This window comes from Sabethes cyaneus, chromosome 2 (assembly GCF_943734655.1).
Source record: "Sabethes cyaneus chromosome 2, idSabCyanKW18_F2, whole genome shotgun sequence".
Taxonomy (NCBI): Eukaryota; Metazoa; Arthropoda; class Insecta; order Diptera; family Culicidae; genus Sabethes; species Sabethes cyaneus.
The window spans coordinates 277,890-304,258 of record NC_071354.1 but is presented as its reverse complement, the minus strand read 5'-3'; the positions used below and the strand labels follow the sequence as shown (position 1 = coordinate 304,258).

At 36.3% G+C, this 26,369-nt stretch overlaps 1 protein-coding gene across 1 annotated transcript in view; it reads right to left on the bottom strand.

Annotated features, from left to right (window-relative positions):
- The window catches only part of LOC128738616 (protein amalgam-like), a 29,826-nt gene continuing 3,457 nt past the window's right edge, over nt 1-26,369 (bottom strand). The window contains exons 2-9 of the mRNA XM_053833895.1: nt 13,855-14,010; nt 10,023-10,345; nt 9,797-9,944; nt 7,808-7,905; nt 3,990-4,111; nt 3,739-3,919; nt 1,887-2,057; nt 1-189 (exon numbers count right to left, since the gene is read on the bottom strand). Of these exons, the coding sequence (XP_053689870.1) occupies nt 1-189; nt 1,887-2,057; nt 3,739-3,919; nt 3,990-4,111; nt 7,808-7,905; nt 9,797-9,944; nt 10,023-10,345; nt 13,855-14,010 (1,388 nt within the window). The remainder of the gene's footprint in view (nt 190-1,886; nt 2,058-3,738; nt 3,920-3,989; nt 4,112-7,807; nt 7,906-9,796; nt 9,945-10,022; nt 10,346-13,854; nt 14,011-26,369) is intronic.

Genomic DNA, 26,369 nt, shown 5'->3' with positions numbered 1-26,369 from the left:
TTACAAGCAACCAAATATCTTCATAGACAGCACAGCTGCCACTAATAGTGTCCAATTTCGATTCAGCGTAGGTTGAACGCTGCTGGCCCAACTGAAAGGATTACCAAAGGCCGTCGAGCCAAGTATTTGCTCAACATCATCCTCAGGCATATCAGTGCTTAGTGTGTAGAACTGGAATATGTCGCTGACCTGTGAAAAAAAAAATAAATAAGTGCTTCTTCAAGACTAAATTAAAATCATATAAATAAATACATAATTTGGGTCATAATGGGCCATTGTAATTGGAAGCCATTATACGAAGCCATTGTAACATGAATTACACGATTTTACGATAGTTACGATTTTTATTTCGGTACAGAGCTGACTTTTCGATAGCCAGTGGCCATACCGGGTAGGGGAGAGACGTCTACAGTAAGACACTTTTTTCCAAAGATTTTAAATTTTTTGATGATAGCTACTAACGAGCTCTTCAATCCATTTGAAAGATATATCCTTCTAGTTGTCCGAAAAAAAGTTTCAGTCATTTTGGTTATAAGCTAAATTAGTTACAACTACAAATGTCAAGGTATAATTTTCTCTCACTGTTAACCAATAGGTGGGAAGAGTGAGACATATATTTGAAATCAATTTAAACGATATTTTTGGGTTATAAAGAACGGTTTAGAGGTCATCCTGTTTATTGTGTCTAAAAAGCACAATATGTATGATATGGGTATGATTGAAAATTCCGATTATTTACACATATACATTTATACTCATATAAAGGACAAATCCTGGACATCGGAGTTTTAACTTACACTTCAGAATTCATTTACAGTCAATCCCTATGGATTAATTTGCAATTGAACACATAAAAAAGATTTCAGAAAAATTTGCATGGCGAAAGCTGTCACCCCCGTCTATGTATCTCATCGTTGCCAATAGGAATGTTTTATGAAAAATAGCTAGCGGAGTTAGCAAACAATTATCATATTTTTTCAAATATTAACTCTTATTACTATGTGATGCCATGCAGTAATTTTAATTTTTAAGTTTAATTTAATATGTATTTTGTTGTTGAAAATCACTTCAAAATGATTGCAAAAGAATTTACTTTGACCCGCCCATAACTGATTTTTTTTAAATATATTAAAAAATCAACAAATTTTTCTCAAACTACATTATGCGATGTAGGTTCACAAGCTTCACTGTGCATGAAAATATCATGTATCTTGAATGTTTTATGACGGAGCTATTCCCGCTGACTCACTTTTCCTGCTGCATCACTATTGACTACTCTCCCCTATTGCTAACTCTCTTTGATTTGAAGAAGGGGATTGCAAATTATTTTGCTTTTTATTTTAAAATTCTCAACGTTGTATGCAAATTAACCATCTTGTCATACTTGAATTTTCATATTCATTTTCCTTGCATTGTTGTCAGCCAACATCTTCAATGTTGTTTATTTTTACTTTTTTTCAATTTATTTTTACTAGATTTTCAAAATGCTTATAGATTAAAATCTTCCCGTGATAATAGATGAAAAAATGCTTTATTCATTTACAATGCTTCTAATATTAGTAACTAAACCGCTATGAGTTACCAGACATTAAAATTTGTTTCTTATCAACTACAACTTTTTAAATTTCAACTCATTATAACAATTTCATTTTATATTATCAAAACATATTCGACCTACAAATTTCAAACAAAATCAATATATCAGTAGTTCTTGTTCAAATAAATTGCATTCCAACAAAATGCAGCAAAGTTTTAACATTATCTTCAAGAATAAATTCGGCAAATGACTCTTTCGGTTGTTACGAAATCTGTTAATTTTCTCACCCTCTTTAGTGCTCTGTTAAGCGTGAAATCGCTTACTCCACCCAGAATGATTGAAAACTTACCTCGTTCCAGCCGTATCGATTTTTCGCCTGCACGATTGTCTCATACACAGAGTTTGGATCCAAACTCCGGATGGTATACGTCATGATGTGTCGATAGGACTCGGCCCGCGTCGACGGTGGGTTCAAAATGACGTCGTGCCATCTGCCCGGATGCTGATAAGACTCGTTCATCTGAGTAAGCCCGGTTCACATAGGCGCGAGGTTCCATGGTAACAATGATGCCGGTGGCAAGGCACAGAATTGTATTTTGCATACGTGCACGAAGTAAAGAGAAGGATTAGTTTGAATAGGACCCAGTCAAGCATAAAAAAGACTTTGGAAATTCAGATTCTTGTGACCGTACTTTGATGAAGACAGAAATATTTCATAGCTTTCATAGCAGGACAATTTCATTTGTAATCGAATTGTTACGTTGTGTAACTAATTTATCGAATATACGTATGTAATAGTACACAATAAACAAATGTACCAGTCAGTCTTCATACATCCGAATCCGAATCGCTTTTACGTAAAGATACGTTCCGCGTATATAAAACCCTATGAATTCCAAAAGTGGCGTAAATTCCATCCTTCGCGTAAAAATAGTCGAATGTATCAATGCCGCTTAAATTTTAAAATTTGCGTAAAAACCGCGAAACTTAAAAAATTCGCGTAAAAAATCGTACAATTTCTGATATTAGCATAGATATAATTGCTTAAAAACCGACTTCATTCCTTGCGTCGCATAATGCACGGGATTTTTCTTCCTCCAACTAAAAATATTATTTTTATCACACGAAACGGAAAAGAGTGGCAGAAGTGAAAAGTGTACGATTTGCTCAATTTCAGGCTTAATCCAATGGATTTTAAAACTTTTTGCAATTCTATTTTTCAAAAATTGCTGCTGTTATTTATCCTTTTAAAAGGTGCTGGCAAAACAGAACGCTAGCATATTAGCATAATTACAATTAACCTTCAGTTTGGGCTGAGTGCTCTCAGTATTATACTGCTGGTAGCCATTGGTAACTGAGCAATAATACGCCGAAGAAGGGTAGGCGAAAATAAACGATAAAATCATTTAGTGAGTGAAAAGTTTTAATCCTGTAAGAAATCAATGAGCGAGAAGAGTAAAAAGAAGGGAAGAAATTGCAATTATATGAAAAGAGAAAGTTTTTGGTAGATGATATGAAAATTAGAAGGTGTGTATTCTAGTTTGGCAACAATTTTTATGAGATCACTCTTAAAAGTTTTTTAAAAGTAAATTGAAATTTGTTTTGAGAATGGAGAGTTCATATTTTGTGAAAAAAGCGTAAGACATGTCGTCAAACGAAAAGTTTCCTTGAATCATTTGAAGCCTTGTAACATGGGGGCAAAATTTCTTGTTCAACACTCTAAGTTAAATTGCAATGTTCTTGTCAGATCACTAATTGGTCACTGCAGACCTAATTATTGTATGGCTACGATTCAGCAAAATCTGCGACTAAGTGCGTACAACCGGCAAACTGAACATTTACTAGCTCTACGCACATATTAATACAGAAACGTAAACAAAAATCAAAAGCGTTAAAAAAACGCCCACAGACAATTCTGTTTACTTTATTGAGATAGATTGCAGATTGTTCAGGAGTTCTTGAAACAGAGCAAAGTAAAGCCTTAAGTATATTCGTCTTCAATGCTTGACCATGTAGCCATTATTCATGGCTGTATATGATGTATATGATGGTGTATATGATCGCACACTAAGCATCATAATGCAGCTACCAATAGCATAGAGACACTATATAAAAAGAATTTATTCCTAAACGTCAGTTGCCCAATATTTAAACTGTAACTAAATGTCTGCAAAAACGTAAAAAACTGATTTGAAGCCTACCATTAACTTTCGGTAAAGTAATCGTATTTCCTCGATCGGCGGAAACGATTCCACACTCCAGGTTAAGTTGTACATCTCCCGATATCGACTGTACATTGGTGAATGGAACTGAGCCGGTCCGGGGCGACCAGATACTTCTATATATTTTTTGGCACGACCAAGAGAATTTTCAGCTACGCAACTAGGGAAAGTTTAACGTATAGGAAATGAGTGGAATTATAAAATGAGAATAAAATAAGCCAGATTGCTACCTGTAATTGCCAAAATCAGATGGACGCACATTTCTTATCGCCAGGTAATGCTTGTCACCTCGAGTGTCCATCGTTCGTCGATCGTTCGGATGTAATAGAAACGAGTCCTGGTACCACATAATCTGTAACAAGTAAAAATTTAGTTAAAATTAAACTAAAAGTTTCTTCTTGAAATATAGGGAACGAAAGGGTATTTTCAGCCTACTTGTGAATTCAGCCTATTTTCCTTTTCTTTTGCTAAATAAATACTTTGCCAATATACAACTTAAATATGCGATAACTTTTTTCTCAAAGATGTAAGTAATCTGCTGTTTTTTGCTAAAAGAAATTTCATGAGAAATGGTTTTACTAGTCAAAAGTTTTTTGTAATAAAAAACTAATGAAATTGATTCAACAAAACTTTATGATATGAATCAAATAAAATGGCATTACAGGAAATTAAGCATGGTTCAGTATTACCAAAACCCACAACTAGTCCTTTTACGATTAATATTTTCTCTTACAACTTGCCAACTTACTTTTAGTTGTACTTACTCAAATCAAAAACAATTTACTTATAGGGTAATTTGCTAAGCCCTTGAGTTTTGATGATTTTTTCTTAACAAATAATTACAAATTGACAGAATCATTTTTTGCAACGCTTGAATGCCCAATCGTTGAACACTTCTGAAACCGGATTGTCCTATAGTTGGACACTTTCTGTTCAATGGTTGGACATGCAATATATTGCACCGACCTCAAAGTTAATTTGATAGTTTACTATTAAGAATGAGTACATTTTAAAATATATTCATAATATATAATTAAGCATGGTTCAGTATTACCAAAACCCACAACTAGTCCTTTTACGATTAATATTTTCTCTTACAACTTGCCAACTTACTTTTCGTTGTACTTACTCAAATCAAAAACAATTTACTTATAGGGTAATTTGCTAAGCCCTTGAGTTTCGATGATTTTTTCTTAACAAATAATTACAAATTGACAGAATCATTTTTTGCAACGCTTGAATGCCCAATCGTTGAACACTTCTGAAACCGGATTGTCCTATAGTTGGACACTTTCTGTTCAATGGTTGGACATGCAATATATTGCACCGACCTCAAAGTTAATTTGATAGTTTACTATTAAGAATGAGTACATTTTAAAATATATTCATAATATATAATTAAGCATGGTTCAGTATTACCAAAACCCACAACTAGTCCTTTTACGATTAATATTTTCTCTTACAACTTGCCAACTTACTTTTCGTTGTACTTACTCAAATCAAAAACAATTTACTTATAGGGTAATTTGCTAAGCCCTTGAGTTTTGATGATTTTTTCTTAACAAATAATTACAAATTGACAGAATCATTTTTTGCAACGCTTGAATGCCCAATCGTTGAACACTTCTGAAACCGGATTGTCCTATAGTTGGACACTTTCTGCTCAATGGTTGGACATGCAATATATTGCACCGACCTCAAAGTTAATTTGATAGTTTACTATTAAGAATGAGTACATTTTAAAATATATTCATTAAAAATAATCAGAAATTAGTTAACTATTAGTAATTACAATTTATTTCTTAAGGGGTGTTAATTTTCCCTTCTAATATTCGATGCTCTTCTCTTTCATTTCTGTTGCTTTCCCGCAAATTTATCTCTCTACGGCTCCCTCGAAGCACACTTTTCCATATCCTTCTATTTGTTACGGCCTAGGAGTGCTTCTTTCTGAGTTAGAGTGGATCCTAAAATCGCTGTTTTGACAAACATTATTTTAAATCATATTTTTTGACCTACTGAATTGATTTTCATCTGTCAGTAGAAGTGATATGCACCAAATAGCACACTGTTAAATAACAGTTGAATTATATTCTGAGGACGTGTCGATTTCTATCTCAAAAGACAAATAAAATGGTACTACAAAGGTTCCTTTCACCACAAGGTAGATTAAATCGTTTTTTTATTGAAAATAAAGGAACCCATCTGGTGCTTTGTGTCCAAGTAGTCAGCATATCATTTTTCATGGTGCTATTAGCTATTAGTCTCAGATAAATTCTTAGACATCAGAGATTTGCGCTCTTTGAGTGCATAGTTTTAGGCGATTGAGCACTGTAAAATAAAACTTAAGTTTTTTACAAAGAAAGAGGACCAAATGAACGACCTTTTCAGTCATGAGTATGCGCCCGTCAAATAGTATCCGAGATTGAGTTGAAATTTTGCATAAAAAGTTTTCTCGATGTAAAGAACTTTTTATTACTTTTCGAAAAAGTAAATTTGAGAAATTAGTGAACCGAACCACGATCAACATAGGCCAAACCAGGATCATAATTTGACTGTCATTAAAAATCAAATTATAAATCAACTGGATTTCGAAGGTTTCTTCTAAGTCAAGAATATAATCATTTTTTGTAATTCCTCCCATACAAATATGCAAATTAGTCCATGGATGCCATGTGCAAATATAAATATGTGCCGAACCGCCCTATCACCCTATTACATTTTGTGATTTTGATTATTTTTTAGGTTTCTAACTATTTTATTTCTTTATGTCCATCCTATTCGTGTTTTGCAAAAGGGCCTTGCCAAACGGAGTATTTCGCTTTAGATGCAATTCCTGTCTAGCTTCATTAGTTTCGATTGTATTACCGGAAACGTTGTCGATGGAGATTGATTTATGTTGCCTTTTCGTATGAGAACAGCTGCTATTTTTCGGACGATATCGTTGTTTTTTTAAAGAAAATTTTGCTTCGTTTCAATGGCGATTTTTCGCACGACTCCAAGGGGTTATAGGATGTTACAATAATTTGAGTTTTGTAGAACATCATTTGTGTACGTAACTACAAAGACATAAATCGTTTTTACTAGTACAAAAACGGCTTATTGACAATAAATTCATATACATTTTTCAGTTTTCAAAACATCAGCTAACGCGCTAATTATGAAACAAGCATATGAAATATACTGCGTAAAATTTATTGTCAATCGGTGATTATCTAGGTATCTATAGTTTGATACAATCGCACCGAATTGTGGACTACACAAATTTAGGATATTTTACAATCGCAAGTTTAATCATATAAGATCATATTCGTAGAGTACGCTTAGGATGTTTATAAACTTTTGTAGATTCATTTTTTACCTTGCAATTTATTGTAATTTACTATTTTAGCATAAGATGCATTTTTTAATTTCAGTTTTGTTTTTGAGCAGTAGATTTTTGCACAAAATTTACTTGGCCCCTCGACAATATGCACAGCACTCGACACTTTTATTACATCACAACCTCTATCCAGCTGGAGGCAGCCACATCTGTATATATATTGGCTGTAACATAGAGCGAAAACCACTTTTCAGAAACAAGTGCATTTTGCCTTTGCGATACAAAACAGCAGCGATTTGCTTCAGCAAAGTAAGCCAAATCACTCAACTCGTAAAATACTCGGGAAACTTTACCTCACGCTAGACCACAACTAAAAGCTGAGGATAGTGATTCTGGGAGAAAGAAGTAAAGAATGCATCAATAATGCTGCAAATGTAATCTACTTGACTACTCCAGTTGTAACTGATAATGAACAAATCGAAAAAAGAAGAGCAAAAGCTGTTCAGTTTTACTCTTTGGCTAAGTGAATGACAGTACTTTTCGGGAATTAGAGCATGGGTAACTTTGAAATCCAATTATAGACCAAAAAAATTTCTATCATTCGGCCAGTATACTCGTGCTTTCCAGTTGATCAATTGGCTTATCTTAATGAGGAATTTCTTCTTTAACTTAGATAGCGAACAGTCATTCCCTTTCATTACCGTCGCCGCCATTATCACTTGCACTTACCTCCGGTGACGAATCTCCATGAACGGTACAGACTAATTGAGTTTCGTAACCTTCACCGGCGTGAACCCAATTCTTTTCGACGGTGATCTCTGGTGGAGCTGTTAAATGGAGACAAACAAAAAGAAAATCTACAGTGAATCATAGTTGACCAGGAATTTTGCTACTAAAACTAATTGTATCTGATTACCATTCGGAGGCTATAGAAGAGTATTAATTTTTAAAACTTTTTAAATTATATGCTAAATCTCAATAGTAGAAAGCAAAAGCTTGGTAATAGAGAAGTAAAAGAAATTTAATGAAGAAGATTTAATAAAAGAAATGGCACCTGACTCATATTCCATTAGTCTAAACGAAGCAGACTGGAACATCAATGTTAAGCTTCTGAATCGGTTGCTCGAAAACTATAGGCTAATTTCCTACACGCTAAATCCGCTGCTTATAGCAAGCAAGTTGTGTGTGTGTGTGTGTGTGTGTGTGTGTGTGTGTGTGTGTGTGTGTGTGTGTATGTGTGTGTGTGTGTGTGTGTGTGTGTGTGTGTGTGTGTGTGTGTGTGTGTGTGTGTGTGTGTGTGTGTGTGTGTGTGTGTGTGTGTGTGTGTGTGTGTGTGTGTGTGTGTGTGTGTGTGTGTGTGTGTGTGTGTGTGTGTGTGTGTGTGTGTGTGTGTGTGTGTGTGTGTGTGTGTGTGTGTGTGTGTGTGTGTGTGTGTGTGTGTGTGTGTGTGTGTGTGTGTGTGTGTGTGTGTGTGTGTGTGTGTGTGTGTGTGTGTGTGTGTGTGTGTGTGTGTGTGTGTGTGTGTGTGTGTGTGTGTGTGAAAGTGATGATATTATGAAAAAGATGTAACTGCAGTGATGCTTATTCTCTGCAATCATCTTAGTTTCGGAGGTAGCTCTACTAACAGCCCTAGGACCCATAAAGAATAAATGAGTACTAGCAGCGCGTCCCGGTTATCTTCGTGTCAGCAAGCCCCGCCAGAAAGTAACACTAGAATCATTCGGTATGTTCTCGAGTCGACGTTATAATTAGATAAAATATTTAAAAAATATATAGTGAATTTAGAATCAAATTTATACCTTTATACCCTTATCAAATTTATAGGATTTTATACCATCGCATATCCTAGCTTAGCTACTCATTTTTGAGGATTACCGAGTATGGCCACGTGGAGACGCTAGGTAGGGATTTGGGATGGCTAGAACTACCCAAACAGGAGCGAAGAGCAAAATAATATAAAAACAATATCAAACTGTGTTACAATGCTATATTTTATTATTGAATAGATACGGAGAATCTCCATTGGAGATACATTGATAACACATTTTGATATTGAGTAGATATTCAAAACAGTGGTTGTAAGATGAGTTTAATAACTGATTTTGTTATCATATCTTATTTTGACCTTAAAATGACATTCGAAATATTTCATAATTTTTATAAATTATAAATAATTATAATTATAAATATTTTATTATTTATTTTATTATTTTATAAGATTTTTTAATATCTCGTATGCTACTACATTTGTTATTCAATACATTAACAATACTAAAATATGTTATTCTAAACTCTGAATACGGTCATGTTATTGCTTTGTTATTCAAATAACACAAGTAGTTATTCTTTTGGCCTTAAAGGAGCATAATTTTGATATTATTTTTTGTTATTTTACCAATTATGTCAGCCAAAGTTATTCGATTTCCATAACATATTTTGATATTATTTTGCTATTCGCTCCTGCTCGGGTATGTTTGACGCTTCTTCTCAGTTACTTTCCCCATTTTACACGCTGATAGCAAGCAAGTTGTAAAAACGCAAAATCCGGCCCAAAACACACGATACGATTTTGCCATTTGCTATCTCCAACTATCTCATAGCGATGCATTAATCGTAAATCGCTTCTCACAATCAAAAGGTACCATTTGATTTGCCTCACTCCAGAGAACATTCTAGTACACTCGTGAAACAAAAAGTGATAAATTTGTTTAAACTTACACAGTACAATGAGTTGCATGTCGACAAACACGGGTTCCCGAATGCCATTGTCCGCATAGCACCGGTACGAACCACCATCCTGCCTGTTGACATTTTCCAGTAAAAGTGTCGGTCCTTCTGCAAGATGGGGTGAGCCGTGCAACGAGTCCTGACAGAAAATCCAAACATTATTCAACAGATTTTTAACTCTACAGATTCTACAATAGTTAAAAACTTTCAGACTAACCTTTCTAGTCCAACTGATGCTCGGCACCGGATTACCGCTAGCCTTGCATTCGAGCGTCGCCGTGCCACCTTTTCGTACGGTTACATGACCAGTTTCCGGATTGGATCGTACCGATGGAGGCACCAAAATCTCGACAGTATGGACAAGATCCCGATTATCATGATCTCCCACCTGGCAGCTGTAATCTCCGGCATCCTGCGGACGTACGTTCTTAATTTGCAGTGCGTACCCTTTCAGCAGTTTGAAGCGTAGATCTCGGGTGATGATCAAATTGGCCGCAGTCACCACTGCACTGCCTCTACGCCATAGAAGAATGTTGCTACCTTTCAGAGGCCAAATAAAAGAAAAGTGTGTTTAATGGATGTTTATGATATGATCGAGACAAATTAAATAATTCACTGTTTGGGAACTATAAAAGGAAACATTTGCACAACTGTTGACAAAAAGTTGTTGTAGTTGTTGATACTACCTAAACTGAAAAAAGTAATACATACATACTTCATCTTTTTGGAATATTAAACTCATATAGTGCAACATACACTTGAATCCAATTTTAAATGAGGGTATTAACAGAAATCGTTCAGTTTTAATATACTGGTGAATAACTGCCAAGCAGAGCCTGATATACGATATGAAAATAGCAGGCAAGAGAAGGTTGCCTAATAACTTCCAGTCGAGTGAAAGCAAAAACAAATGGCGGTGCAACTAAAACGCTAATATTACAGTAGAATAAACATATGCCGCGAGACAGGATGCAGATAGTGGAATGCAGTCAAACGTACCTACAATGCAAAACAATTATTTGAAATATAATTACCGTTATCATTGCTGCCGTTTCACTGGACAACCAAAATATGCAAAATTTAGCCCGTGTAAAATAAACACGACCTGACACCCACTGACTCATTGCTGTTCATAGTCAAATGTAAGCAGAAAGTTCATCCCTATCAATAGCTAAAATCGGTTGACGCTAAATGTAGTCGATGCGGAAAACCAAAACAAATTTTCTAAAACATAATTGCTTTGTATTAACATACCAGTCAGCGGTGCAGTTTCATCATGGAAAATAGCAAACAATAGAGGTGAACCGATATGTATCGATCCGCACCCGGATCAGTTGAATTGCTTGTTTCATTTGGACAATGAAAACACAGAAAGATTCATATGCATAAGAAAAGTACTGCACCTGACTTATTATTAGTTTGAGCAGCAACTCCTGTAAATTTGAAAACATTGTTGTAACCCAAAACCCGCAAGATCTGATTTAAGGTTATGTTTCAGACCCAGATTATTTCAACAGGTTTTCATATTTGGCAACAAATGCGTGTCGCCTATGTTGCCAAAATCGAAACCGTGCCAAAATCGAGACCCTTTTTCGATATGAAAAAAATGAATGTAAATGCTTTAGAAATTGACTAAATATCATTAATCAACGATTGCAACGATTTTATGTTTAAAAAGTCCGCCAAGAGCTATCCGTCCGGTGCAAATAAGTTATTGACACCCTGCGGTAAGACGTAGTCGCAATAAAAATATTATTGTTCGAAACCACATAACTTTTTTTCACGAACATACTGAGGGCATCATTTTTTCGTCATTTAAAGCATGTGTGTGTATGTGTATGAGGACTACCACCTATCAGAACAACCGTTCATAGTAATGGGCCTATCTTGACAACGGGAATCTTACAAACATAACGATTGGTCACGTTTACCAGCTCCTGTATGAAGGGCCAAAATGGAATAGGTCGGCAAGCAACATCACTTGCACGTACCAGGGGTGTTTAAGAATCTCCTTCCAGAAAGTAGATCACATGAGTCAATCGTTAAGTAAGCCCTCCCAATGCAGAATGGCCCCAATAGGTGGGGAGAACAGGCCGCTCATTATCCACAATGTGTTGTTAGCCGGGCCAAGGTTAACCTTAGGAAGTTGACCACTTCACGCTCCCTAAGCACACTGATTCAAACAAGTATCCTGAGGGACCCTCCCATTCATTGATGTTATTGTTTTTGTGTACTTTAAAGATTTGGTTTTAAGTGATCTTCTTTAATTACTTCTGTCGTTGCACTTATTTATAATCTTTGGGTTATAAGTCAAAGTTATATTATGCTCTTCTTTATGATGCTGTTGTGTTATAATTGTGTATTATTGGATCATAATTATGTATTAGCTTTAAGATACTTTCTATTTTCATTTTTTTTTTGGTATTTGGAGTGGCCTGGCCTGACCGACTGATTTTGACCTGACCGAAATCGAGCGAGGGCAGGTATTAGATACCTATAGACAGTTGTTACTATACGCAAATGCCGTCCTGAGACAAAGGGGTTTATTTTGGCAATTACATCAAAAACCATAGCTACGCGAGATACCTTTTGGCATCCTTCGAACATAAAATATACTAAAAACCCCTAAACACTTTATCAGGGAGCTGTTCAAAAGCTATCAAGTTTTTGATATCCAAAAGTCATATAATGGAAATTACGCAAACGATGCGAAATTGCTATACGAAACGACACTCAGTATGTAAGCACCAGCTATATGAGACTAACCTTGACATTCGATAATTTTCTGGTAAAGCCAATAATTACGAAAATAAGATATATAATATTTTTTTATAAATTCAATATAATGGTAATGGAGAAGATATATATTGAAATTATCACTCCCGCGGGCTTTTCCCTACTCCAAATATTTGGCTCCGCACTTGAGCCGTATCAATAAACTAGATTGAATAAAAAAAAATATAATGGTAATGGAACTCATAAGCAGCCATAATTTGTAAATTTACAGCGGTATTTTTCGCACATGCACATGCAAGATTTCTAATGGTTCAAAGCCATGTGACAACTTAAATTTATTCTACCTGAAAATAAAAATCAGGCGTAATGAAACGAGGTAATATATTCCCTAAGATGATAAGCATTTCCGAGTAATAGCTATTTCCGAAGTCGAACTGTATCGCTATTGAGATAGCGATATGCTTATTGAATTTCATGCGTGCTTGAGAGTATTGAGCTTATCCCTCTTTCGAAGCTTGTTCTACTTTACCCACCTCGTTCCTCACATCAATACTATCTCATATTATAACCATCCCTGGCAAGTACCCATCGCATTCCACTGACCAATACATTTAACAATAAGTGAGAATTTTGCACTGTGAAGAGACTGCATCGGGGTAATATAGAATTCAGCATGAAAAAAGGGCAATGAGAGACCTGGGAATAAACCCATCCTAAAGTTATTGTTTTTTATTTCCTTTGTTGGGGGCATTACACTACTGCGACCAGTTTTTTAATCTGTTATGGTGATCCTAAAGCCCCTTAACATCGAGTAGGCTGATTCTACTTGGATTCGAACCCATTACAAGTTTGCTTGTAAAACAAACTCGGTAAACTTGCGACTACAGCGCCCCCCGTAGGTCCCACTACCACCAGGTGAGTTAAATTCAGTTTATGTAAAAATATTGATCAAAAAGATATACATTATCCAGTGAAAACCCAGTAGACAAAGGTAACCCACGTCGTGGTATCGCAAAACAGGAAAGACAATAAAATCAACTGCATATTTTATTGCTTCCCATTGGACGGTGCAGTTTCCTACTGGCATAATATCGGTTGGCACTCAGTTTTATTGCATTTACATTCCAGCCCTTTCGCTGTACCAATCAATTAATATGTTTGCTTAAAATTTTCAACAAAAGTTGCACCCTGGCCAATTCTCTCTGTGATTAGTTCTTTCCCACACTAAGCAACATGAGAGTCCTAGAAATAGGCACCCATTCAGTACTAAACGTTTAGCGAAAAACTTTTATACCAGTGATAGATATACTTACCTAGATTATCCACATCGCAGGGCAACGTGATAGTATCGCCAATGACTGCCCGTATCGACTGAGAACGGGAAGTGAACTTTGGTAGATTCATCGGTGGATTATCGATGAAGTCAGGATCTGACAGTGAATCGGACAGAGAGTTACCAAATGATGTTCCTGAAAAAGTAATAAGAACATGAAGAGATTACTTCGTGTTGCTCCACCTTGTCCATAAAATTTCAATTAATCTACATTAACCCCTATAAAGTCTGAGTATTTCCGACGCAACTAGCAAAACGGTTTGTTACGGCTATTTTCGATTGGAATGAAATTTTACTAATATGTTCAATGCAAGATGAAGCCTTGTATTTGCATGGTATCCAATATATCAGTAATACATATTTCATTTCAACCAAAAATAGTCAAGTGAAGCGAATTACAAAATTGGAGGACTTTTATCATAAAATTACTAAGTATTTTCACCTGTACCTGGTTGGTCAAAAGCGGGGTATTAGACTTTCACAATTAAAAACTCAAAACTTTTTCTGATACGCTTCCATTTAACGTTTGAATTTTCTTAAAATCGTCTACAGAATGTGGAAGAAGGCTGAATCAAACACTATTTTAAAAGGAACGATTCAAAATCGAAGCATGAAATATGAAAACGGAACCGGTAGATCAATTGAGGGTTCAACCTGAAACCAGTAGCTGTAAGCATTCAATCGACGTGAAATCCTCCAATATTTAAAAAAAACTATAAGGTATACAGCCCTAAGGGTTGTACGAACGGGTGACGTAGGACTATATGTTTATAAGAATCTATGAGTGCCATTGTTTAAAAGAGAAGATTCGAAATATTCAGATTCAATTCTTCATTGAATGCAATGGTGGCTTAGAAAATACGTGCACGGGGGTTCATAAGTACAACGCCTGCAGCCATTGAGACATAGAAGATTTCTTTTAAAAATCACTTGAGTGTATCATAAAAGTTGAAATAGTAATGAATGACCAGCCCACAGATTATGGTATTAAATATGATTATGCGTAGCTTGACATGTTTCATTAATCTTACTTTTACTCGCTTGTGGCCTTTAAAAGGGCCATTGGTTACAAATAACATTGAAGCCAAAGCACGTTCATGGCAAATATGACGTGCCATTCGAATGTCCTTGTCTTTTGACATGAATGGCAAGAGGCATGAAAGTTAGCGGCTTCGATTCACTGCCTTTTGTTCCGAGAAGGTTTTACAAGTTTACTTTCACAGCTTACCGCTTGTTACATAGCAGAAAATATGGCACATACGCAAAAATTTCTGTTTATTTGTATGAAAGTCTTGAGTCCTTATCCTCCTACCACAGGGGTGAGAGGTCTCGAACCATCATAAAATAAATTCATAGCTCCAGAAACCCTTACATGTCAAATTTGTTTCCATTTGCTTGATTAGCTCTCGAGTTATGAGGAAATTTGTATTTCATTTGTATAGAAGCCCTCCCTCTTAGAAGGGGAGAGGTCTCAGTACACCATAGAAAAAATTCTTGCCTGAAAAAACCCACACATTCCAAATTTAGTTCCTTTTAATTGATTAGTTCTCGAATTATGAGATAATTTGTATGGGAGCCCCCCTTCTTAATAAGGGGAGGGGTCTCAATTCACCATAGAAAAAATTCTTGCCTTCTGAAACTCCCACATGCCAAATTTTGTTCCATTTACTTGCTTAGTTGTAGTTTTATGAAGAAATTTGCATTTCATTTGTATGGGAGCCTCCCCCCCCCCTCTTAAAAGGGAAAGGGGTCTTAGTACACCATAGAAAAAAATCCTACCTTCTAAAACCCCTGCATGCCTAATTTGGTTCCATTTGCTTGATTAGTTCTCAAGTTTTGAGAAAATTTGCGTTTCATTTGTATAGGAGCCCCCCCTCTTACGCCGTCCATAAACTTGCTTTCTCGCCCCCTCCATAAAATTGCTGGCCATTTTATCTTTCCAACGACATATAAATTGTTCAGTTTCGTTCAGTAGTTTAGTAGTTATTAGCATTTGAAATCTTTCATTCCAACGTTACACTTCTATTTTCGTTTTCACAAAGTGCTATCCAGTCCCAGATAGTAAACAAAGACGTAGTCCTACGTCAAAAAATGCGAACAATATTTGTGCTACATTTTTATTACAAAGTTTGTAACGATAAATTCTTATTATGATCATAAAGATTATGTGTGAAAAATGAACAGGAAAGATTTTGCTGTTTTGAATCAAATTTAGAAGCAAACAAATAGGGCACATTAATGACGAAATTCATTTCATCTATTTCGTTTATTTCGTCATCATTTTCATTATGCAATCTATTCGCCAAGCTATCTAAACAAGACACACCGAACAAGACATCAATCATCATTTTGACGTTTTAGGTTAACCGCGAGAGTTTGAACTGAGTACCAAGCACCACGGGATTGATGGTATTCAATACTTCACAGCTTGTAGTAATGCTTCAATGTCACACAATGTAATTTTTTCCTCGTACAAATGGATACTCGCAAAGAGAATGAGGACATGTCGTACGCTGATTGCGCTATTTCCCGGGAGCAAACGCCACACACAAATATGAATCAAATATGACGAGTAATAGCTAAGCGATCGGGCTCCATGTCAGTATTGTGAAAACGAACGAAGTAAATGGGAGCATTCTAGTGAAAAGAGAAGCCGACATCAAACAACATTGTCAATATTTGACTTCGCTTCAGTGCCATTGCATACCAACGATTTGTGATTCTGTTTCAACACCGTCGTAGCGCCAGTCAGCGGAAAGCAATTTACGGCAGTAGTGTTTGCTGTCGAACGCAAATTGTTTAGTTACAGTTTTGGTGGATTGATGGCAAGCCACTTTTCGTTCTGGTATGGCTTTGTGACTGCACGATTGGCGATCGTTGGAGCCGTATTTATCATTTGTCACAAAAGAACATTCTCAGCAAGGATTTGAATTACGTTTCTTACGTTTATACGCGTCCAGTTAGCTTCGTAGTATGATGCTGGTCTAACAAGCCAGTTGTCGTATGTTCCAATTTCGGCTGGGCGGTACTACAGAAATCAGTTATATCGTTGCCCTAGTCCTGTAATTGAATCGTTTGTTTGAGAAACCCCACAAACGCCATTTTTATAAAAATTGACTTTTTAACAGTTTTCGAATCCTTGAGGATACCTACACCTTCCCTTAAAACTCCAGACAAAGTTAGTTCCACGAACCCTTCTTAATTGGGGTTGCAAATATTCGTTTGTTTGAAAAATCCCAAATATGCATGTTTCCGATAGTCACCTAGAGCGGTGCTACGATGGGTACAAAATTATCTTTCAATGTTTACGTGCGATGTTGTAAGCAGTATGTCTTCGGATTCGGAAAGTTACGTGTTGAACACAATCAAAAAGAATAAACATAGTGTTCGGCGGACAACAGAATACAGGGGAAGTTATTGAATCGGAAAGAAAAACGTATGATATCAATGGATGATATCACATACATACATCACTTCAGTATTTAAAACAACCTTGCAGAAGACACTTAGCCTCTAGGTGGTCGTTTTGGCATTTTTGCCAGCTTTTTCGGATTTCGAACTACTGTACGGCATTGAGTGCAATAACAATGAGCGTCGTAGTCGCAGTCGTTGCACGATAAACAAACACGTAGGGTTTATTTCTAATTCCCGTCGTAGTAAGGAAAGCCACTCTAATTTTCATCATTTCTTAGGTGGATTTAATGAATACTCCAAAAGTTCTTCTGCTGATTTGACTCAAACACACTTACCTTCCGATCCGTGCACTTTGAATTCACTAAAAAGCGATTAGTAAAGCATTTTATTGAAATTACGCAACTGACTTTATTTTACTGGCTAGGATTTTAAAACGGTACGACGAATTTAGTACCGTTTTAAAATCCGTCCATCAAAATTTTTCATCGTCCGAACTAAAAATAACAATAATCTTATCGAAGCTAGCGCGCATGTATTTGTGTAGGACGGCATGACAAATGTTATTCTGCAAAATTTCTGCTGGTCATGCAAGTTTTCCCGGCTGCAGAGTAACGACAATGCGTTGCGTCAGTTATTTCCATTTTATGAATGACGGAAATTGAAACGATTAGTCGACAATTTCTTCTTCGTCGCACGAAAAAAACGTAGAAAATTTGGCTGCTAGGAATTCTTTGATGAAAAAAAGCATTTAAATAGATCTCAGCACACTTTGATTGATCGCGTATGATAGTTTTAGTTGGATAGGACGGGAATAGGCAAATACGACGAAGCAGCAACATACCCTATCAATGAACGTAAATTTGGAATCATTATAGGCCCGCAAAAATGAGGAATAGAAATTTATTCTTCCTATTAACTATTTTTGTGACCTTGACTGATTATAAAATACCGAATATTATATAATCTGTTTTAGCTACAACTTATCGACAAGCTTTGCAGCCTAAAAATAAAAAATAAGAAACTTCAGTCCAAAAACCTCCAAAAACTTCAGTCAAGCTTTGCAGTCCAAACACAACACGATCTGGTAACTTTTTACGTTGATTGCATGTTGGAAGATCCAACGCAGGTTTACAAATGATTTAAACACTGAATTGATTGACTACAATAGGCAGCTATTTTAAATCGTATTTATAAAGGTAATGTTAAAAATTTTTTGTCCATTTTATTATTAAAAGAACTTTTTAAAAGCACAAAAAAGCTCTCAAAATTATGGTTTTGCGGTAAAATGTTTTGGTAATGATAATATTTATTTTCATTGATATCGTGGTACGTGAATTACCGATGAAATAAAGAAGACAAAACAGGTTTTAAGATAAAGGCGTCTTTTTTCTTTTGTTTAATGAGCCCAAGTAGAAATCAACGAGTCTAATATTCAAATAATTTGATGCAATAACGAAATTTTCTCGATGAGGAAAGCTTTTTTAGAATAACAGCAATCAAGATTCACCAATACAAATCTTTCGCCATGATTTTTGACTTAAATATTCTAACGGCTGTTGTCAGAATAACGAATCTAGACATCAAAATGATCGCGGAAATCAGAATGAAGCTTTATTATGATAGAGAACATGCGCTCGATGATGGTAAAAAACTGTTAGAATATTCAACCAAAAGAAAGTGTGCCAGTGCGTTAAATAGAAATATCAATGACGTTATATCATAGATTTCAGCCACAATTAAAATATGGTTCGGTGGTGAAATGACCCAGTTCTCAAATAGTTTTAAACTTAAATTGCATATCAGGAGATTCAATTGGACGCTGTCTAAAGTCATCGAATTTATTTTATAGCTACAGGTTAGTGAATTAGTAGGGGAGTGTCGTCGTGGTTGGGCCACGTTTTGGAATTCGCCCATAACTTTCGTTTCAAAAGGAATTTTAGAAATCTAAATACATCGTTGCAAAGGTCTAAGAATAAGGTATATTTCCGGAAAGTTTTGAACTGATTGCTTGAAAAATAAAAAAGTTATAGGCATTTACGTGAAGACAAAAAATGTTGTCATAGTCGGGCCATGTTGTACAGCTTGGGCCACCGCAGAAAATCTAAGACATACGTATTGAAATTCTGTATAGAGGCATGAAAAGAATGAATTCCGTGAACAACGGCTCATATATGCACAAATACCCTATTTTTAATTGCATTCTTGCGAAATTTTGGCGATCTTGTAAAATCAGTATTGCTACAATTGCCTTTTTCGAATTGTACAACTACAATGAAATAACAACAAAAATCTAAGTATTTATCGTATTAATTTTGCTTCATTTCATCACATTTTACGTGACTGACATTCTCTAGCGATTATTGCGCTTCTGCGCTTAAAATTATGGTGGCCCAACCATGACTACTCAAGTGACCCGACCTGTACAAATAGCGCTTTTCTAGTATTTCACCTTAGCCTTCCCAAACACCTTACTGGAGGGGATTTTTCTATAGTCTACGTGTGCAGCACAACACACTTCATACATTTTCAAAATTTATCTCGATAATTGCATTTCATGAATCATTTCCTGAAGAAAAGTTCATTGCGTGTGGAAAACTTTTTTTGGAAGATTTAGTCACTGAATTCAGTACGGGTGTTTTGAATACACGATTGAAACTCACAATATTGTGAAAAGTTAGCTATCACAGTAAGAAGTTTTACAATGGTTGTATCATAGATATCATGAGCTACTAAAACTTTAAAATCGTGATGGCCCGACCATAACAGTGGCCCGACGATAACGACAATACCCTACTGTTTGAATGGTAAACTAATAATATCAGAGGTTATAGATATAACAGATAAAATCTAACCACTGGAAAAGTGTTTTAAATCTTTAATTTTTAGGTATTGGTTATTGTGGTAGAATATTGCTCAGTTTGCGAATGGTGTGAATATATGAAAAATATGCAATCTTGAGTATTCATTAATCATAAGTTATTCGTCGTAACATTGAAAAAATGGCCTCAAACTTAGCCTCAGTACGTTGGTACCTTGCCAATAATCCAGATCGATTACTTCTTTCATTTTCTGTAGCTTGGTAAATTTTCGGGTACAGTAGGTTGTTAGCCTAAGGTTCCTCCCGCTGATATGAAATGGCGGGGGCCGCTATTCCTCCTTTCCTGTCTATGCACAACAACAAACATTGGGTTCCCCACTCGGCACCACGTGGAGGTTAGAGGATAGAGGTGGTAGATTTGCACATTTAACGACATCAGTCGTCGTATATTCGAGTATCGACGACTGATGTCGTATTAAGGGGTTTAAAAGGTAATAATATTGAAGCGCTAGTCCCGCAGTTATTTTGTACTGGCTCTACAGCTGGGGGCGAAGTCTGTCAAATAAAAAAACAAAAGGTCAATTTCCGAAAACGGAATATTGCACACAAAAATTTGCTTTGCTTTTTAAAACATATACGTACATCCATAAAAAAATCAAAAGGAGCATTTCTCACTTTCATATTCTGGAACACAGAAGACATATCAATCCATGGTATTTCCAGACCGAGCACCGAGTTCTGCACTCCATCGTTCCTAACAGCTACTCATAGCGTGCCAATGGTCCAAGGTGCTGGTAATATTAATATTATTTCGTTCCGCCGATAACAGCAAATTTAATACATGCGGAAGGTTTTTCAATTTGCCGTATTTACACGCGATAGTTGCAAAAACAGCTTTCATTCTCAATTCTACCCAACAGGGAAAAACTACAATCACATCTATCAATCATAAGGGTGCAAATGCGATGGAAACATAAAGGAATTCATGGAAAGGCCCAACATGGTGGCCCGGATTGAACTGATTGAGATTCACGGTTAGTGCAGAAAGCTGCTCCAATTGCTTCGTTATAATTCCATTGCGATGACAAATTGAAGGGACACTTTTCGACCTTTTTTTTATTTCTAGTTTGTTACTAGTTTGTGATAATTGTTTCTTATTGCGATGTTCGCATTCGTGATGAATGTTGCTTAAAGTAAAAATATTATAAAGCACTGTAATGGTGATAGTAAAAATAACAATTAATTTGCAGGATATGAGTTTTTATAAAATCAATTGTCTGTAAGCTCTATAGCCTGAGAAAGCTCGAAAAGTGAGTGTACGAGTTGAGTTAACGCTTCTAGCACAAAGCAGAAATGGAAATTCGAACATTGGAGTTTCCGAAAATCATAGCATAGCATAGTTTGACCGCCCGGGTGTTGCCCGCGATCAATCTAGATCAGCTGAAATTGCACAAAGAACCATCAAAATGATGCTCGGGAATAGCGAATCATTCTCAATGTGCAACTACCGGTGATCCAAGTCTTTATAGTGATCAATAGCAAAGCTGGTCACGTCCATACAGGTCAATTAAGGAAGGGAAGGAATGTTAGTCGGGCACTTGTCGCTGCTAGAGACCGAGCAATCCTCTGCATCATTCACAAGTGTCACAGGAAGGAGTTGATGTTAATGAAAAGGTATTGATCTGGATCCACTGAGGTAGGTGTTGCGATCATTATCTCTTGAACACGCGAACGGTATGGGAACGGATTTGACCAACTAGTCATCGCAAGAGCATCGATACACGAGCACTCAGTTTACCGACGAAGACCGCGCTTTCAGTCGATCGACTTAAAATCGCGCACGACAAGTCCCTGATACCGAACATTGGAATTTCCGAGAATCGTCCAAAAAAAAATTCTTTTGTTTTGTCGTTTTTTCGTAGGTTTTTGCATGGAAAATAATAACGTATATATTAAAAGCTAGAATTGATTTAGTTTTCACGTTTAATCTTTAATTAAAATGCTATAACCCCATATTTTTTGCTCGATTAAAAAAATCTTTGTTTTTTTTCATCCCCACACACCCCACCCACGGTGGCAAAACACCGTAAGGAGAAAAACTTTATAAAATATTTGTAATGACCTAATAAGTTTGGCAAATGATAGATTTGGGAGCGCATAACAAAACTTGATATTACACTACAGAATATATGGCGGCTTAGTGATATAACGGAATGAGCAAACTCAACCGGAAATTGAGAACTGTGGGTTCGGGCCCCTACCTTCGCTGTGTCAAGAAAAATTTGTTTGACATGAGTCAAAAGTATTTGTATAAAATCAATTGGATGTTTATTTTATATCCAAAGAACTTGAAAAATGAGTGTTAATAGGACCGTTAAACGAAGCAGAAGTGGAATTCAAACAATGTAACGACCTAAACGTGATAAAAAAATTTCTTTCGTCTTTTGGTAAGTTTTTACACGAAAAATAATAACATAAATTTGGTTTTCGCAATTAAAATTTATGTAGACTAGTGATCGACATCGGACCGGGTAAAGTCCGGCCCGAAGTCCGATCGGAACGAAATTTCCGATTCTTTACTGGACCGGAACCGGAACGAAGCCTTCTGGAACCGGACCGGACCGGGTATTCCGTTGAAAGTCCGGACCACTTTTGACTTTTAAAACTTTTTTCCTATTAAATTCCACTATTCATATCACGAATAAGACAGATACGTAATTTCTCCTATCACTTGCAGGCTTCATCAGTGTCTGTTCGAAAAACCTGCAAATCGTAGGCGAATTACGTATCTGTCGCGTATAAATATTAATAGTGGAATTTAATTGGAAAAAGCTTTTTTCTTTTCTTTAATTTCAGGTTTCGTATTCTACTAAGACGCTCCAAAAACGTCAGTCTGCTAATCAGGGATACCAGATGTGCAGATTTTTCTGCAAACCGCAAATTTTTGGAGTCGCCTTGCAGATTATACTAAAATTCAAACATTCAAATTGCTATTTTTGTTTCGGATTTTCGAGCGTCTTTTTCTTATTAATTTTAGACATTTCCAAACAAACTTGTCAATCAATTTTAATTTTTTTTCGGCACGGCTACATTACAACTCATTTAAGCCTGCCTGTTCTGGCAACAATCGACACAACCTTATCGTGTGATACTGCCAGTTTCATCATGAGAAGAAACAGAAATGCAAATCGTAGGCGAATTACGTATCTGTCGCGTATAAATATTAATAGTGGAATTTAATTGGAAAAAGCTTTTTTCTTTTCTTTAATTTCAGGTTTCGTATTCTACTAAGACGCTCCAAAAACGTCAGTCTGCTAATCAGGGATACCAGATGTGCAGATTTTTCTGCAAACCGCAAATTTTTGGAGTCGCCTTGCAGATTATACTAAAATTCAAACATTCAAATTGCTATTTTTGTTTCGGATTTTCGAGCGTCTTTTTCTTATTAATTTTAGACATTTCCAAACAAACTTGTCAATCAATTTTAATTTTTTTTCGGCACGGCTACATTACAACTCATTTAAGCCTGCCTGTTCTGGCAACAATCGACACAACCTTATCGTGTGATACTGCCAGTTTCATCATGAGAAGAAACAGATATTAGTCTTTGTCAGTAGAGAGCGGAACATAGCGACAAAAAGCTATTCCTAGTGCACTAATTTTCACTAAAAGCATTTGCTTTGTCCGTCTACTCGTACCCTCGTACGAATGTCTCAACCACCGTGGAAGGCGGTTCGTAATGGCGTGGTGCAATTTTCTCGCCTTATCGTCGTCGGCAATGAAGGCTGGTATATTTCTTCCAGAGCTTTTTTTTGCGCTATGCTGTAAATGCTTACATGGAGATTCAACCTGCTTGTCAGTCAGTCACTAGACTAATGTTTTTTTGCTGACACCAAATGAATGCATTGAACGTTTTGTGTCACGATTTTTCTGGCCTCATTCAAGCAAGCAGCTTGAGTGCTTTCGTTTACGCTGAACGAAACACAATCAGTGCAGTATTCAGGATTTTTTTGTGCCAAAATTTTATTTTTATATAGCAGTTTTGGTAAGAAATTCTACTCTGGTAAAGCATCATCAAAACAAAACAAATAATAATGCAAACGATTCCAGCCTTATCCTTTTGTTAGTAATAATGCAAGCACAGAGTGTGAGAATCGACCAACAATGAGAAGGAATTATTTCGCATGTTCTGCCCATACAGTGCCATATTACAAACGGAAAACTCAAGTGCAATGTTGAAGTAGAAATGAGATCTTATGTACTCGTCGCCTATTACAGCAGTCAGCAACTTGAAAGCAGACAAATGATGTTCCATTTATCCACCCCTAACGCGCACTCGGCAATCGGTGTCACTTGGCTTGCAGTGGCTGGTTGCACTTTACAGTATGGTCTGTATCACAAGGAAATGGTATAAACGAAACCCGCTTATGTCTTTTTGCGGTCGAAGACTGTCACCGATCGAATTTCGTAGAAGAGAGAAAATTGATTGGGTTGATTTATTTGCAAATTGAGTCAAGCCATGAAAATGGATGATTATGAGCTCAAGCCCGCTCAAAAATTCGATAAAATATTAAACATCGAGTATTTCCATTATATTTTGTTACTCTCAACATGGCCTTAGTTAAACCTTTTTGAATGAAGCTCCGGTGCAATGAAGAAAGTAACCGTGTCCCCGTATGAAAAATTAATTGAAGCAACCGTATAAAAAATGCTCCAGCACATTTTACTGAAAAACACAGCTTGTTCATCACGGGATGCCACTTAATCCTTTTTCATCACGTAGCAAATGCAGTATTTACCGTTTTTATTACAATTACAGCATTCATAGGTGAGGTCCACAATGAGATATACGTTGCGTGGAAATACATTTTCGCTCTATAAAGATGTAAAAATAAAATGATAGTGTTTGTAACGATTCACAATTTAGGTAAGCCCGAAACAGAATATTTAAATATGCTTAAATAATATGACCTTATGATTACAACCCTGAAATAATCATACTTACCTTACTTACCTTTATACTTTTTAAATTATACTTACCTATTTAATACTTACCAGAGTAACGCCTGTTATGAAAATGATAAATTAAACTTAAAACTCATTTAACGATTAGAGCAGACAGAAAAACCCCAACAAAAAGCTGGAGCTAAAGTTAGTTAACAAAAACCCGATTTAATCCACCTAGCGGTGAAAGGAACCTTTGTTATACCATCTTATATGTCATTTGGTATGGGCATTTCCAGCTCAAAGATTATTTTTGATTTGTATTTGAATTTGTATTTTTTTTGAAACGATGGTTCTACAATTGATGAAGGGACGGTAAGGGAAAGTAATGAAGAAGTATTTTTTGGGAATGATGGGGAAAGAGCGGAAAGGAAGGGGGGCGGGGTAATAGGTAGCTACGCTTAACAAGTTGTCTTTCTGCCTCCTACCTTTTGCCCAATGCTGGAAGGTGCATGGGTCGAACCAAGCTATAATCTGAGATTATAACCGGATTTGAACCCACAACACCCGCCAGGACATGTGGGTCGTTGGTACCCGTGCACCTATGAACCACAGAGGCGCTGGACAAAAGGAGTCTGCACAAACCCCCTTATTAACCGTAGCGACATGGGTTGGGCAATTTTTAAACACAAATTGTGCCTCTTCCTCCACCTACTGTAGAGACCACCGACCGAGAAGTTTTGATCTTACTCGTTTTTACTTTCAGGACGACGACACTATGCAGGCCCTTACGACTTGCAAGGTACTGCGTGTGACGTTGTTCGTCCGTAAGCGTGTTAGTCCGTAAGCGTGATAGTCTGCGTTTCTCAGCGCGGGTCTTCGGAGATCCTTCTTCATTACTTCCCTTACCGTCCCTTCATCAATTGTAGAACCATCGTTTCAAAAAAATAATATATGCCTGACCGCATTTCAAGGTCAAAAGACTAAAACACGGGTTTGGCCAATTTCATAGGAACGGAGCAGTGGCAAGATGGCTGAAAACATAAAATTTTGTCTTCTTTTTCATTTTTCTCTGGTTGTGTTTCGTTTACAAAGCTCAAAAGTTATAAAAGTCTTTGTCAAGCTTCTACCAACAAAACAAAAAAAGTTTGTTCTAAAACGTTTGTACTTTCTGAGAAAAAGGTACATAAAGTTTGAAAATCGTGGTTTTTCAGCAGCGGCGTTTTATTCCGTCGAGGTTGTTCCACATCGCACTGGCATGGATCGTTTTTCGGCTATTTCCCATGGTCGGATCATTACAAAATTAGTATCAGAATAAG